This window comes from Vanessa atalanta, chromosome 13 (genome assembly GCF_905147765.1).
Source record: "Vanessa atalanta chromosome 13, ilVanAtal1.2, whole genome shotgun sequence".
NCBI classification, from domain to species: domain Eukaryota; kingdom Metazoa; phylum Arthropoda; class Insecta; order Lepidoptera; family Nymphalidae; genus Vanessa; species Vanessa atalanta.
In genome coordinates this window covers 8,497,114-8,510,647 of record NC_061883.1, presented here as the reverse complement: position 1 = coordinate 8,510,647, position 13,534 = coordinate 8,497,114, and the positions used below count along the sequence as shown (strand labels likewise).

General features: G+C 31.6%; 2 protein-coding genes across 3 annotated transcripts; one reads left to right on the top strand and one right to left on the bottom strand.

The window, feature by feature from the left end:
• Positions 1-1,432: 1,432 nt before the first annotated feature.
• Positions 1,433-11,903, top strand: LOC125068106. Of its 2 annotated transcripts, none has more exons than XM_047677115.1 (10): positions 1,433-1,685; positions 1,768-1,977; positions 2,492-2,604; positions 3,495-3,597; positions 3,724-3,879; positions 4,285-4,402; positions 7,063-7,245; positions 7,502-7,589; positions 7,672-7,907; positions 7,991-11,903. In XM_047677115.1, the coding sequence occupies exons 1-10, from the start codon at positions 1,606-1,608 to the stop codon at positions 11,825-11,827; spliced, it is 5,124 nt and encodes a 1,707-aa protein (XP_047533071.1). In that variant the 5' UTR covers positions 1,433-1,605; the 3' UTR covers positions 11,828-11,903. The 2 variants fall into 2 exon arrangements, with proteins under 2 accessions (XP_047533071.1, XP_047533070.1); XM_047677114.1 differs by having other exon boundaries at positions 2,489-2,604.
• Positions 11,889-12,875, bottom strand: LOC125068107 (zinc finger HIT domain-containing protein 3). The gene is made up of 3 exons (XM_047677116.1): positions 12,714-12,875; positions 12,493-12,638; positions 11,889-12,159 (listed from the first exon to the last, which is right to left on the bottom strand). Exons 1-3 carry the CDS (start codon positions 12,776-12,778, stop codon positions 11,981-11,983), a joined length of 390 nt encoding a protein of 129 aa, XP_047533072.1. The 5' UTR covers positions 12,779-12,875; the 3' UTR covers positions 11,889-11,980.
• Between the last annotated feature and the right edge of the window lie 659 nt (positions 12,876-13,534).

The following is a 13,534-nucleotide window of genomic DNA, read 5'->3' as shown; positions in this document are numbered from 1 at the left end:
AAACAATATAAAAATAATGACTATCAATCTAAATATACGATATTTTTGATGAGAAACAGTGAGGCCTGAATTGAAAAGGCTTAGGCTAGAAATTCATGCACTTCTTACAGAGAAACTAAGCGTCACTGGGCTATATTTGTAACATCCATCTGGTCATTAAAAAAGGGAATCTCGTCTGAGCTCTACGTGTGGCCCACACACAAAACTGTCACGGCGTAGGGTGACTAGTAACAACATGCTAAGGCTGGATCGAGAGATTAATGCGTATATTCACTTGTCAGCTATAGTAAGCATCTTAAGGTGCAGACGCACAACATTTATATTATTTGAGTCAAGACGAGTCCTCCCTTTACAGCATCCTTGATTAATAACTCAGGTAGTGAAGCGACTCTTTTGGCGCCCTCGTTTAATGATAATATGCAATAAAGTGCAATCATGCCGCTTAGGCAAAACACGATAATGCAGCTGTTGCTGAGGGTAAACACTGCTGCTCCCGATAAGGATCGGGAGTTAAAGGTAGCTTGTATTCGTCGAGGGGCAGGTGGTCGCGTGTCTAATGGATACTAATAAATACATAAGCATTTAGAAATAAATACTTAGTTACTGCTTTTTTTGCAGAAATATTAGTTTAATACATCTTTAATATTATCATTAATGCCGACTGACATGCAGATCGGCTTTATATATATAATTGTATTTAACTAACATAATGTATTTCTAATGTTAGAAAAGAGTAACTACACCACCAGTGTAACAGTACCGCTGGTAACTTTACTTAATATAGTTCTGTAAAATTACGATTCAAAAGTCACTGCCAAAGCTTACTTGCTTACTTGAAAGTATATTTTGATTAGACTTAAGAAAAAATATATTAATGTTGCAATTATAGTCGATAAGAGATTTTTACCAATTTGATTTTTTATATCAATTATTTAATATCGATTTATGTATATATCTGTATATTTTTTAAGAACTTATTTCACAACACCTAATCCGATTTACAAAGGAAATATTATTATGTGAAGTTTATTTTTTATTTTAGACTAATTGTGTTTAGTATCCAATTTATTAGCCTCTCATTGTACTAGTAGATGATGTAGAAATGTATTTCGCCGTTAATAGCTAGCATCCATTTATTATTATCAAACAATATCAATAAACCAACGTACTAATGATACTTTTATTACCCAGTGCATCAGCTCAATATTGGTCCAACTTGTAACGGAGGCCTTAAAACAAGTTAAATACAAAAACCACTTACAACAATACCACTTATAAAAATACAATCACGACTTCAGGAATTTGAATTTCATAATAAGTACTCTGTAATTTTTTTTATATATAATCTGTTATATTTTATTTTATCTGTGCAATTTCTTACTTTTCGATATAATCTGTTTGTTTATTTTCTGAATAAATTGTGCTGCTTTTTCGTTATACTACCCTGAACTTGACTATTATACATAAAATGAAATATTGTTATGTGACATTTTATTTTGTTATTGTGAAAATGGTCATGTAATTAAATAAGAGTAAAGACGGTCGTACTATCAAATTCGTCTAAATCATTATTATAGGTTACCGTTAAATTAAAATACGAAAAACATGGATCGAGAACCCGAAAGCCCTCAAAAAGTATTGAAAAATTCACTTTTAGATAAAATTAATAACAAAACGTCGATCACGTAAGTAGCTTTAACTGTCGTATAGTGATGACACTTGTGGCAAAGCTTCCCAAATCTACCAATTCGAATACTCTTTTTCCAGTTGTTCTAAGGTACCAGAATGTCTGTTCGAAGCTAAGGCTGCTGAAAAGCACTTCAGTAAATTTGGTCGTGTACAAAGGATTCGCTTACTACCGAAGAAGTTGATGTGTATTGTTGAATATGATCAGCAGAGTTCAGCGGAACGTGCTGTTCTCAATGCTGGTGCTTACGATGGTTTTATGTTTGATGTAACACGCATGAAGCCTAGAGTGTAAGTATATTATCTTTTAATTTAGATTAAACAAAATATCTTTCAGCTTTATTGTCAATTGTATATTATGTAAAATAGTTAAGTATGAAGTATTTAAATATATATAAACAGCTACCTGTCCTGGCTTCGCAAGGGTACGATAAGGGTCTACATGAAAGATTCATAAACACTTTTGTTCTAAAACATTCCCTCATGTAAAGGTTCAACATGATCAGATACTCTATGACTTTAAAATCCTACTATTACAATGCTACAGGAATTCCTAAGCTGGTTTTTCAATTCTTGGTTATTCCTAAATTATTATTTTTTTCAAACTTTTGTGTATTGAATTGCATTTTGTCTTAATATTGTTTTTTTTCAATTATTTCATTTTTGTAACATTATATTTATATGGAGACAAACATTATATAAAACAATTGATAAATAACATCTATTAACAAATCATTATTAATAAAAGTTTCAGAAGTTTGAAATTGACATTATGATTACTAAGTAACTTACAATCTTTCAGTAGAAGAAAAAGTAAGAAGGATGATGATCCAGATTGGGTACCAGACCCAGAGGTAGAAGAGGAACTGACAGCCATGAGTGGAGCACCTCTATTTTCCAGAATTTCTAGGCAAAAAGGTATTTTAAAAATTATATTTCTTATATATAAGGAAGAGAAACAATCACCCACAGTTGCACAATGCTACATGTATCTTTGGCAAAAGAACAATTAGATTTTATTCTGTTATGTGCATAATTTGGGTTATGGGCTATGCTATATATTATTATTGTGCCAAAAAAGTAAAATTACATTGTTTTTTACCATGCTTTCTGAAAAAAATGCAATCAGTTGTAAATAATTAAAGAGTTTGTATGAAGGTTTGAAATGTGTAAAGAATGCTTAAATGGTTCTAAAAGAACATGCATATTTAACAGAATATTTTCTCAATAGATTATGTCTTTACTTGATACAAAGAACAAAAAAGTGAAAAAATAGGCTTAGATCATTGAATTAGAAAATGTCACAATTTGAAAACTCAGAAAAAACCAAGGTCTTACTGGATGAATAGGTTCTAATATAATAGGGTAATTTTATTTTGGCCATTAACATCACCTTTGTAACAAAATATTTTTGGTATCTCTCACAAATAGGTCTCTCGTTATGGTATGATATCTGTTTTCCAGATTTGGGTAAATATTTTCAGTAGTATTGAGAATAAACCTGATTTACTAATATTGTATATATATCATGAATTTAAGAGTGGCTGATCTTCAATATTTGATTTGGGTAAAATATACAATCAAATATAATAGTTCAATACAGAGTTCACAGTTTGTTATGTAGTTACTGATCATAGTTTCAAACTTTGCTGTCTTTTCTATATGTGAGTTTTCTGTGATTAATCCAATGGCTTGTGTAAATTTTAACCATGTACCTGATTATTAATATACACATATAAATACATAATAATTTATATATTTGAAAAATGAATAGGGACAACTAAAATAGTATGTTTTATTCTTTGCAGCGATGGATGTTAATGTACCAGTGAGTTCTATTAAGCCAATGAAATCACCAATAAGGAAGAAAATGGTTACAACTACACCAAAACGAGTGAAGAAAGTAGTAGTGTAAGTGTACATTTAGTTAAATAAAGTATTTCTATTCAAAATAACTTATAAATAAACTCTTAAACTTCTACATTTTGGAATGTATAAAAACTTCTTTGTAACTAAAGAAATAATATTTTTTTTTAGTAAACAACCTACCATGAACATGGAACCTCCCGTCATGGTAACAACAACGCCAACTTTTCTTAATACTAAAGAGGCGGCTCTAGAATTGCACAAACTACGTTCTAGAGTATCAATGACACCTGATGAGAAATGGAGGACATTAGATGCAAGGGACAGGTAAAATAAATTGATTGATTTAATATTACATATTATAAAAATATTGTTGTTGCTGTATTTTTTTTATGTGCAAAAATAGCACTGTATACTGTACTGTAAGTGCACTTTCACCGTATTATCCTACCCTCATAATCCACACAGATTGTAGTGATTAGACAGGAGTTCAGACGCAAAATCATGGCTATACACGATTTTGGGTCACTGAAATATATTACAGTGGCAACTTCTAGACTCAGTTCAGCTACTGAGAAAGTATGGTTAGACCTAACATGGGGTTCGTTAAGCTTTTGTTCAAATGTAGTCTATAATTATATTTTATATAGGTAATAAGTATAAATTGACTACCAATGTGACAGTAATATATTTTGTATGAATTTTCTTATGTATATAATTTAAAACTCACAGGATTCTTAGAGCATGGGGTGGTGCAGGTTCAAGGGTAAAAGTTGGTGGAGCAACCGTAGGAACATGTCCTGATATGTGTCCAGAGAAAGAATTACTACACAGACAAGCTGAACATCAAGTAAATTTAAATTAAATTAAATTATATTATTAACCCTTATGTGAGTGACGAGGTACCCGGGTACCTTTGGCTATTTTAAATTTAAAAAAAAGTATGTTTTACGCCCTGTAGGTACCTGTAACTTCGTGAGAGCTCCTAACTATTTATAAATTACATATCTTTTAATGTTTTGACCAAGTCTATTATTTACAATGTTTTGTGGAAACCAAAACATATTTTAAACTCACAATCGAGTGACAAGGTACCCGGGTACCTCTTTGTGTGTTGTATGACTATGAAAAAAGCATTTATAATTTCGTATTAAAATTAAATAATAAACATGTTTTATTTTTATAATAGTTACAAATTCTTTGTTCATACAGAATTAGTACAGCTCTCGAAGCAGGTGTTACATGTTGGACGAGTTACTGCATGTTCATCACAAATTGGTTTTCTGCAGTTGGTGCAAGCTTTTCGAGTTTTTCTTTGCTTGCGTTTGAGTTCTCTGCATAGGTAACAACTTCCGACGACTGCAACACGCCCGGTAGAATCTCGTCTAGTCTGACTTATAGAAGTTGTAGATCCAGAAGAAATTGACGGCCTAAGTTCTCGACCAAGCACGTCCTGCATTGCAGATCTCACATGTAATTTTGATGTCACAATGCAATTTTTTGATCTCTCTTCTATATTTTTACTACACAGTTGTAGACTCAATGATTTTAAAAATTTTCTACGTCTGTCACTCGAGGTCAATTGTGGGTTATGTTCCATATAAATGATATATGCCGCCAAAGCTGCAATGTCAATGATGTTGTAAAAAAGTGCTAAAGGCCACCGATTTGTTCTGCGTTTTACAGTATATTCTGCTAACAGCTTATCCATGTTATCCACTCCACTTTTGGTTTTATTATAATATAAAATTATTTCAGGCTTGGCAGTTTCCTTATAACTTTCAATTACTGGTGACATGTGCATTGATGACAACATTATTACTGCTTTCTTTTTTTTAGGTACGTAAGAGCATACAGTTGCTGCTTTGCTAAATGCGAAGTTAGAGGAATAAATCGACCTCTCCTTGTGTGCTTGCATATTTGCAGGAAGAAACCGTTTATTTTTTCTTACCGTTCCAACAAGTGTCATATTCCATGAATTCAAGGAATGAGCCAGTTGCAGCGACGTAAAAAAATTATCCGTAGTTACATTGAGCCCTGAATTTTTATATTTAGCCACTAGATCTAATACAGTGCATTCTCCTACATTTGTTTGACGCATGCCATCACTTGACTTTCCTGTATATATTAGTCCATTTAGGGGGTAGGAATTATTTGCATCAGAAGCCCAGAATATTTTTATGCCATACTTTTCTGGTTTTGATGGCATGTATTGAGTAAAGCGAGTCCGCCCACGATATCCATATAGCTGTTCGTCAACGGTAATACATTCACGAGGCTTGTAGAGTTTTTTCAAATTTGAAATAAACATAGTCCAAATATCTCGTATAGCAGCGGCTTTATCAGCTAACAAACGTTCAAGGCGCGTTACATCATTATCAAACCTTATGAAGCGTAGCAGCATTTTGAATCTATCATGGGACATCGCAGCACGAAATAATGGTAAGTGACTGGATTTCCAAAGTTCAGTCAAATGCTCTTTATTAGATCTATGCACCCCACTAAAGATTAGAATACCAAAAAATGCATCCAATTCTTGTTCTGTGAATGGTTTGAATATTTTTTGTTTTGGTCGCTTGCTAATATCAGGGTAATTTTCCATCAGTCTATTATTGTATGCTTCAGTAACCTTAGTCCCTTTACGATTAGTTTCCCTCAAGATTATGTCACACATTTCATTGGACAATATATTTTTGAATATTTCCATTTGATTATAAAGTTTACTGAAAGATGCAGCTCCGCCCCGTTGGCGAAGAATATTTCGGTTACTAGTTTGTGTTCTGGGAAGTGGTTCAGACTGCCACCGCGTTCCATCTTTTGCAATAAGAATATTTTCAAGCGATTCCCCTTCAAAACTCGCATCGGAATCGTAAGAATCAATCTCATTTTCGACTTCAGCTTCTGGCTCAACGTCCGAAATTTCAAATCTACTCTCTTCAACCAAAGGAATATAATCATGTTCATTATCAGAAGCAACAAACTCACCCTCGTCACTAGAAGATTCTTCTAATATCGCTAGTAATTCTGTTGAATTATATCTTCGAACACGTGATCTTTGTTGAGAAGTACTCGCTCCGATATTCATAATGAAATAATTATAAACTCACAAAATATAAATATACTCGAACAATAGAAACAAACGTATGCAGTCAAATGTCAAGCACGATGCAATGAATGGATTCAGTGTTTCTTGCGCGTCGATAACCATGTACCGCACTCCACTTCTCCTCCACTTTGATCGCCACAGATTGTCAACTGTTTAGCTTAGCTAAAATAATAATATTCAAAGTATATGTAACACAAAAGCAGACCTTGATTGTTTACATTACTTATAAACTGTATGAAGGTACCCGGGTACCTCGTCACTCTGTTAAAGGTTTTTTAGTTGTCACTCACATAAGGGTTAAAAACCACTCTAAAAATAATTTAATTAAAATTACTTAAAACTAGATTTGTATAAAGTTCTAATTTGAAGTTTTATAATAATATAATGAAAGCAATTCTTTACAGGTGATGACATTAGAAACAATAATTGATTCTGATGGTCTATTAGAACCATGGCGAGCGGTGAAGCAGTACAGTCGTAGCTCTGCTGATCAAGAGATTCCAATGTGCTATGAGCTAAGACCAGCGACAGTCCTTATGAGAACTTGTGTTTACCTCCTGCATGAAATAGCTGATACCTCTAGACAGGTAAGATATATATCTTTGTGTAACGGGCATATAAATGGCAAAACTAAAAGTAATTATTCAACTTTGACTTTAAACTGACGTGACATAATTGATCGAAATTTAAGTTAATATATATGAAATGGCATCTAGCATGTCGACGAAGTAGTTATCGGAATTATGGAAGAAAAATTAAAGTGAATTAAGTAGTTCGTAAAACATTTACCAAATTTTACTACATTTTGTATTTTGTTAATAATTTATCCTTTTTTTTGTGAAGGTAACTTTGGCTGACTGGTTTCATTTTATGTGGGATCGTTTTCGTGGAATTCGCAAGGATATTACTCAGCAGGCTCTATGTTGCGCCGGTATTTATTTATTGTTTTAAATTATATTGACTACATAGGATATGTTATAATCTCCCTCTATATGTTTTGTTTTTTGTTGCAGATTCAATCCGTATGGTAGAGATATGTGCTCGTTTTCATATTCACTGTGCTGCCCGCCTTGCTGACTTAGAACACACTCAGTTTGACCAAAAATTAAATACTGACAATCTTACTAAATGTCTTCAGACACTTAAACATATGTATGCTGATGTAAGTCCTGAACAAAAGCCCAATGAAGCCGAATTCCGGGGGTATATAGCTCTACTAAATCTTGGCGATGCTAACTTCTGGTGGGAGGTTAGTAACATTCATACCAATTTCTTACAATACCCAAACTTTGCAAATCATTTTTGCTTTTATTTATTTTTTTAATTTTTCAGATAAAACAATTGCCACAAGAAGTTCAAAAGTCAGAAGCAATTGTATTTGCCATACAAATATACACAACCTTGGACAATAATAACTATGTAAAATTCTTCCGTCTTGTTAAGGAAAAAGCAACATATCTACAAGCTTGTATACTTTTGAGATATTTTAATGATGTCAGAGCTAGGGCTCTAGCAAGAATTATTAAGGCATACGCCCCAAGAGGTGGATCTCTATACCCAGCTGAAAATTTAATTAAAATACTCGCTTTTGAAACAGTTGAAAGTATGAAGTCATTCATAAGTCACTATGGTTTACGATTTGCAAAAAATGAAGCTGAAATAACCGTAATTCTCAACAGAAACCAATTCATTGAAGATAGTGATCCATATCCTATCTCTAGAGCTATAAAAGTTATAGAATCAAAAAGACAAAACACAGTTGGTGAAGTAATTTCTGGAGGTCGCCTTCCAACATACAATTATGCAAAAAACACTGTTCATTCAAGTTTTAATAGTGATGGTAGATTAAAGGAGACCGCTTTAACTGCTGAAGATTTAGAGTATAATACTATAAATGATAGTGATAAAGATGTGAACACATTAAAATTAGAATTACAAAAACTTTTACAAGTTGGTAAAAATATTGGAATTTCAGAAAGAATTTTAGAACCAAAGAAAAGTGGTATCTTTGTCAAAGCTGAAGTTAGTCCAAGAAAAAATCAAAACTTATTTTCAAGGGCAGAATATGACACAAATCAAAGCAAAGTCTTTTCTTTTCAAGCAGCTATTCCAGTTGCATCAACAGAAGTTATTAAAAATTCACCAGAGAAAGTTTTGGAAAGTTCTAAAAATATATTTACATTTTCAAAGCCACAAAAAACAGAAACTATTCCTATCCTTCCAGGTAATGTGTTTCAGACACGAAGTACGGTCTTTACAACAGAATCCTTTTCAGATAGGCAAAATATTTTTAATAAGGGAGGTGAAAATGGAAATTCGTTGAATGCTTCAAACAATTTATTTAATACTAAACAAGTAGGTGATGGTTTAAAAAAATCAGTTATTGGTAAATCCATATTTAATCAGCATGTTGATAAGAAAAATGACACAAATATCGTAAATAGCAATAATATTTTTATGAGCGCAAATACAAATTTGTTTTCTAAGCCCGAAAACATTCCTAGTAATGTTTCCACAAGAGTCGACAATCATAACTTATTTCAAAAACCTGTGGATAGTATAAGCAAGAGTTCTAACATTTTTGCTAAACCTGCACAAGATCAGTCATCAATAACAAATCCTTTTACTTCTAAAACTCTGTTTGAATCAACTTCTAAATCAGAAAATAACACACAAAGAGATATCCATCCATGTCCCCAAAATGGTGATACATCTGTTGCAATATCACCTGGAAGCTTATTTAAAAGTGCAAATCAGCCTTTAACCGAAAATCCATATACCATATTTCAAAGCAAAAATAAAGCCCCAACAGTGGCTGAAAACATATTTCATTCTGTTCATTCAAAAAATAATGTTTATGAATTTGATAGTAATCAAGGTAAATCAACTGCCGAATTACCTAGCGTCGAGCAAGAAAATGAAGAAGAGCAAAAAAGGCTGCAGGAAATAAATAGGATGGAGCAAGAAAAACTTGAGTTGCAAAGAAAAGAAGAAGCTAAACGTAATGAAGAAATAAGGAAAAAAATGGAGGAGTTGAGAAAAATGGAAGAGCTGAGAAAATTGGAAATTGAAGAAAAACGTAAGAAAGAAGAAGCAAAGAAACAAGAGGAATTAAAGAGAAAATTAGAAGAAGAAAAGAAAATGCAATTAAGGCTTATTGCTGAGGAGAAAGAAAGGTTATTTAAAGAGAGAGTCGAACATGAATCTGTTGAACTATTAGATGAACTTATTAATGAGATTGGAGATGAAGAAGTGCGAGTTATTGTTAAAGAAGAGAATGAACGTTTAGAAAATCTTATTTCATTTGCCAAAGAAATCACTGAAAGCATATGTTCAGATTTACTTAATGAAATTTGTGATTCTGAACTTAAAGCTGAGATTTTCAGAACTAGAAAGGTTATGAAAAAATGGTTCTTAATATGGAGATTACAATTTGTTAGAAATTATAAAAGGCGAAGTCTTTTGGAAGAAACTCCAGTTTGGTTACCAGACAAAACGCCTCAAGAAGAAGCAAGATGTTTAAGGAGATTGAGTGAAAGAGCAGCATTAAAAAATATGAATGCTATTCACAGAGGTTATAGATTTACAGGAGAGTTGAAACAGATACCAACACCAAAACCATACAATGTTTTAGATATTATTCGATCACCTCTCTTGAAGCGCATGAAACAAATAGAGTATCCTTATGATAAATGTTTTTTTTGGAAAGTTGCTCTAGTGTCGCCTGGTGATGCGAAATATCTTTATAAAAAAATAAACATTGAAAAATGGCTAAATGATGTTTTTAGTGATCGAAACATACATGATACAAGTGACAGTTTGATTTTTGTTAATAAACAGTCATGGAATAATTTGATGGAATTTGCTATTTCAATTAGTCTGATTAATAAAGACAAATTAAGCATTGCTAATGAGGCCCTGAATGGTGCTAATGGTGTAATATTTTACAACACCGAAAGTGATAATAACTGCATAGATATAATAGAGCAAACATTGAAATGTAAATATCAATATCAAGTGATACCAATTGTTCTTGTCACAGTACAATTTAAGGATACTGGTATACTGAATCAACTTCAAGACAAATTAAACATTTTAAAAAATAATAATACTATTTCAGGCTATAAGGTATTTACCCTTGAACCTGAAAATGTCAATGATTCCATTAATGCTTGTACTAAAAATGCGTTAAAGTGGCTTGCAAAGAATTTTCCTAAGTCACCACCTCTTGAAATAGATTATCTCAAATCGATTTGCCAAAGATACTTGGGTTTCGAAATATGGCATAAACTAAAATCTGAAAAGGACCATCAAACAGATTTGGTACTTAAAGATTTGCAAAAATTAGTGACTTGCTACAACTGTGCTGTTGATAAATTGACTCAAGTAATAACAAATGAAGACAATTTTAACTATATGTCATTTCCTTTAGAATTCAAAAAATATTTAGATGATACTTCACCTTATCCCAAGCCGTATGAGTTTATTACTAGCAGTGTGAAACAGTCAGATAATATAAGTGCCATAAAATATATGATGAAGAAATTGAAACTTCCAAACCCTGTATCTGCCTTCTTACCCAATAGTTTAACTGATATGCAAAAACAGATTAGGAAATATTGTAATCAGATAAGTTGGTTTCAAGACCCTGAAGAAGTCGTCTGTAAAGTTGTGGCTATCTTACCGAATGAATTTTCTGACATAGATATGCAAAGTGATCAATTCAATGAATGTTTTAAGAATTATGATTTAATAGATTTATTAAATGTTATTGTGTATGAAAAAATTAATAGCTTAAATAATTTTGAAAATAAATTTGCTATATATATCAAATCTGATTTAGAGGAATATCGTAATTTCCATTGGTTATATGAAGTAGATGTTTATACTAAAAGTAAGCATCGTGCATTGGAATATGAAGATGACATTGATTATCTTATAGAAGCAAAACGGCGAAAGATACATGACAAGTCATTTGATTTGAATTTAACCTTAGAAGATAAAGATTGTACTATGGTTCAAGAAAATATTCAATTAGTAAATCAAAATATATCCACATATACCACCTACAAAGATGTTGTATCTGATCTGGAACTGAAGTTAAATGAAGAGAAGAAAAAATCTGAAGAATTAGACACTTTATTAAGAGAAGCTCTTTTAAATGTTTAGTGAAATTATTCCATATAAATGTTAATTTAATGAAGTCATTATTTAAATAAATTAATTTGCATAATTTTGGTCACACTTTATTTAATAAAATATTTTAATTAGTTAACAATTCAGTTACATTTTCCTTTTATTTTATATCTTAAACATTCAAGTTTATTCATCATTACTGCTGTTTTGAACAACATTTAAACAAGCATCAACAAATTCTGTAAATATTGGTTCTTGCATATACTGATTGATTAGTAAGTCAGGGTGTGGTGAAGAATCCAAAATTTCTAGTATCTCTCTTACATGTGGATTTTGTAAACATTTTCTTAATTCACTTGATTGTTCTGAAAAAGAATATAAAAATTATAATTTCTAGTACATAAATGTTAATTTATAATTCAATCACAATAATAAAAGAATTATTTAAAAATAACATGAGTGAAGTGTGTCATTTCATTTGATCATGATTTTATATGAAAGGTGTATAAAATAAGATCAGCTGATTGGGTTTTGGGTTCGTTGACATTACTAAAGTAACTGAAATGTCGGATAATAAGCTATAGCCTGCTGTAAACTGTAATTTATATATAGTTTAATTTTAAATTTTAGGAGTTATTTTCTTGTAAAAATTAAGAAAAAATAAATTCTAATTAAATATTTAAAAACTCAATTTATACCCAGTAACTTCAGCCTTTCAAGTGGCACTGTGTCATCTGTAGGAAACTCATCTGTGTTAGGAGATTCTTCTTTTGGAGCTTGGACTTGTGATGGTGGTGGCGAGCATGGGCTCTCTTTGTGAAGCTTACAGCAAGCAACTGAGCAACTGCAATAAATATGGATGAGCTTTTATACGTTATTTATTGAATCAAACAGTGTTAAGTATTTTTAATGTACTTACTATGGCTCTCTACAAATTGGGCATTTGTATTTTGAATCCTCACCACATTGTATACAATAATCCATATCAATTTTTCAGGTAAATCTTCTATTTGTTTTAATTTAAAAATACACAAGACTTACTTTTACTATCAGTATTAACATACAGTTTACAAAAGTTTATTAATTTTTTAAAGAAAAACACAACCTTTTTGGACAATGACAGTTGACATTGACATTGACTTAAAAAATTAGAATCTGTTCTATTATTTTTAAGGATCGTAATAAAATATTGATTTTCCTTATTAAGCCATTTAAATGTTTTTCCTTTTTAACTATTTTCTGTTATAATATATATTTAATTATTTTTAATACTAGCTGTTTGCTTTAATACCCGCAGCTTGGCTCGCGTAGAATATGAATATATTAACAAATTAACTTAAAATATTACGTTAATGTACCTCTTTGTGAACCACATTGATGTGTATTACATCCCTTAGGGTACAATATCCAGAAACGCTTAAATGCGAATCAACTCATTTTTATTCGGTAAACCAAAAATAAAATTTTTAGCTTCTAACTTCAAATTGACGGACTTCCAGACTAACCTGTTTACGGAATGTTCTAAATTCTAGTTCTAAAAATAACAATACTTTCAACAACTTACATCCACCTTCCACCTTTTCAACCCTTTACAGCCCTTTTTGTCAAATAAAAAGCCTATGTCCATTCTCAGGCTTTAGACTATTTGTGTACCAAATTTCATTAAAATCGGTCCACTAGTTTTGGCGTGAAGGCGAGACAGACAGACAGACAGAGTTACTTTCGCATTTATAATATTAA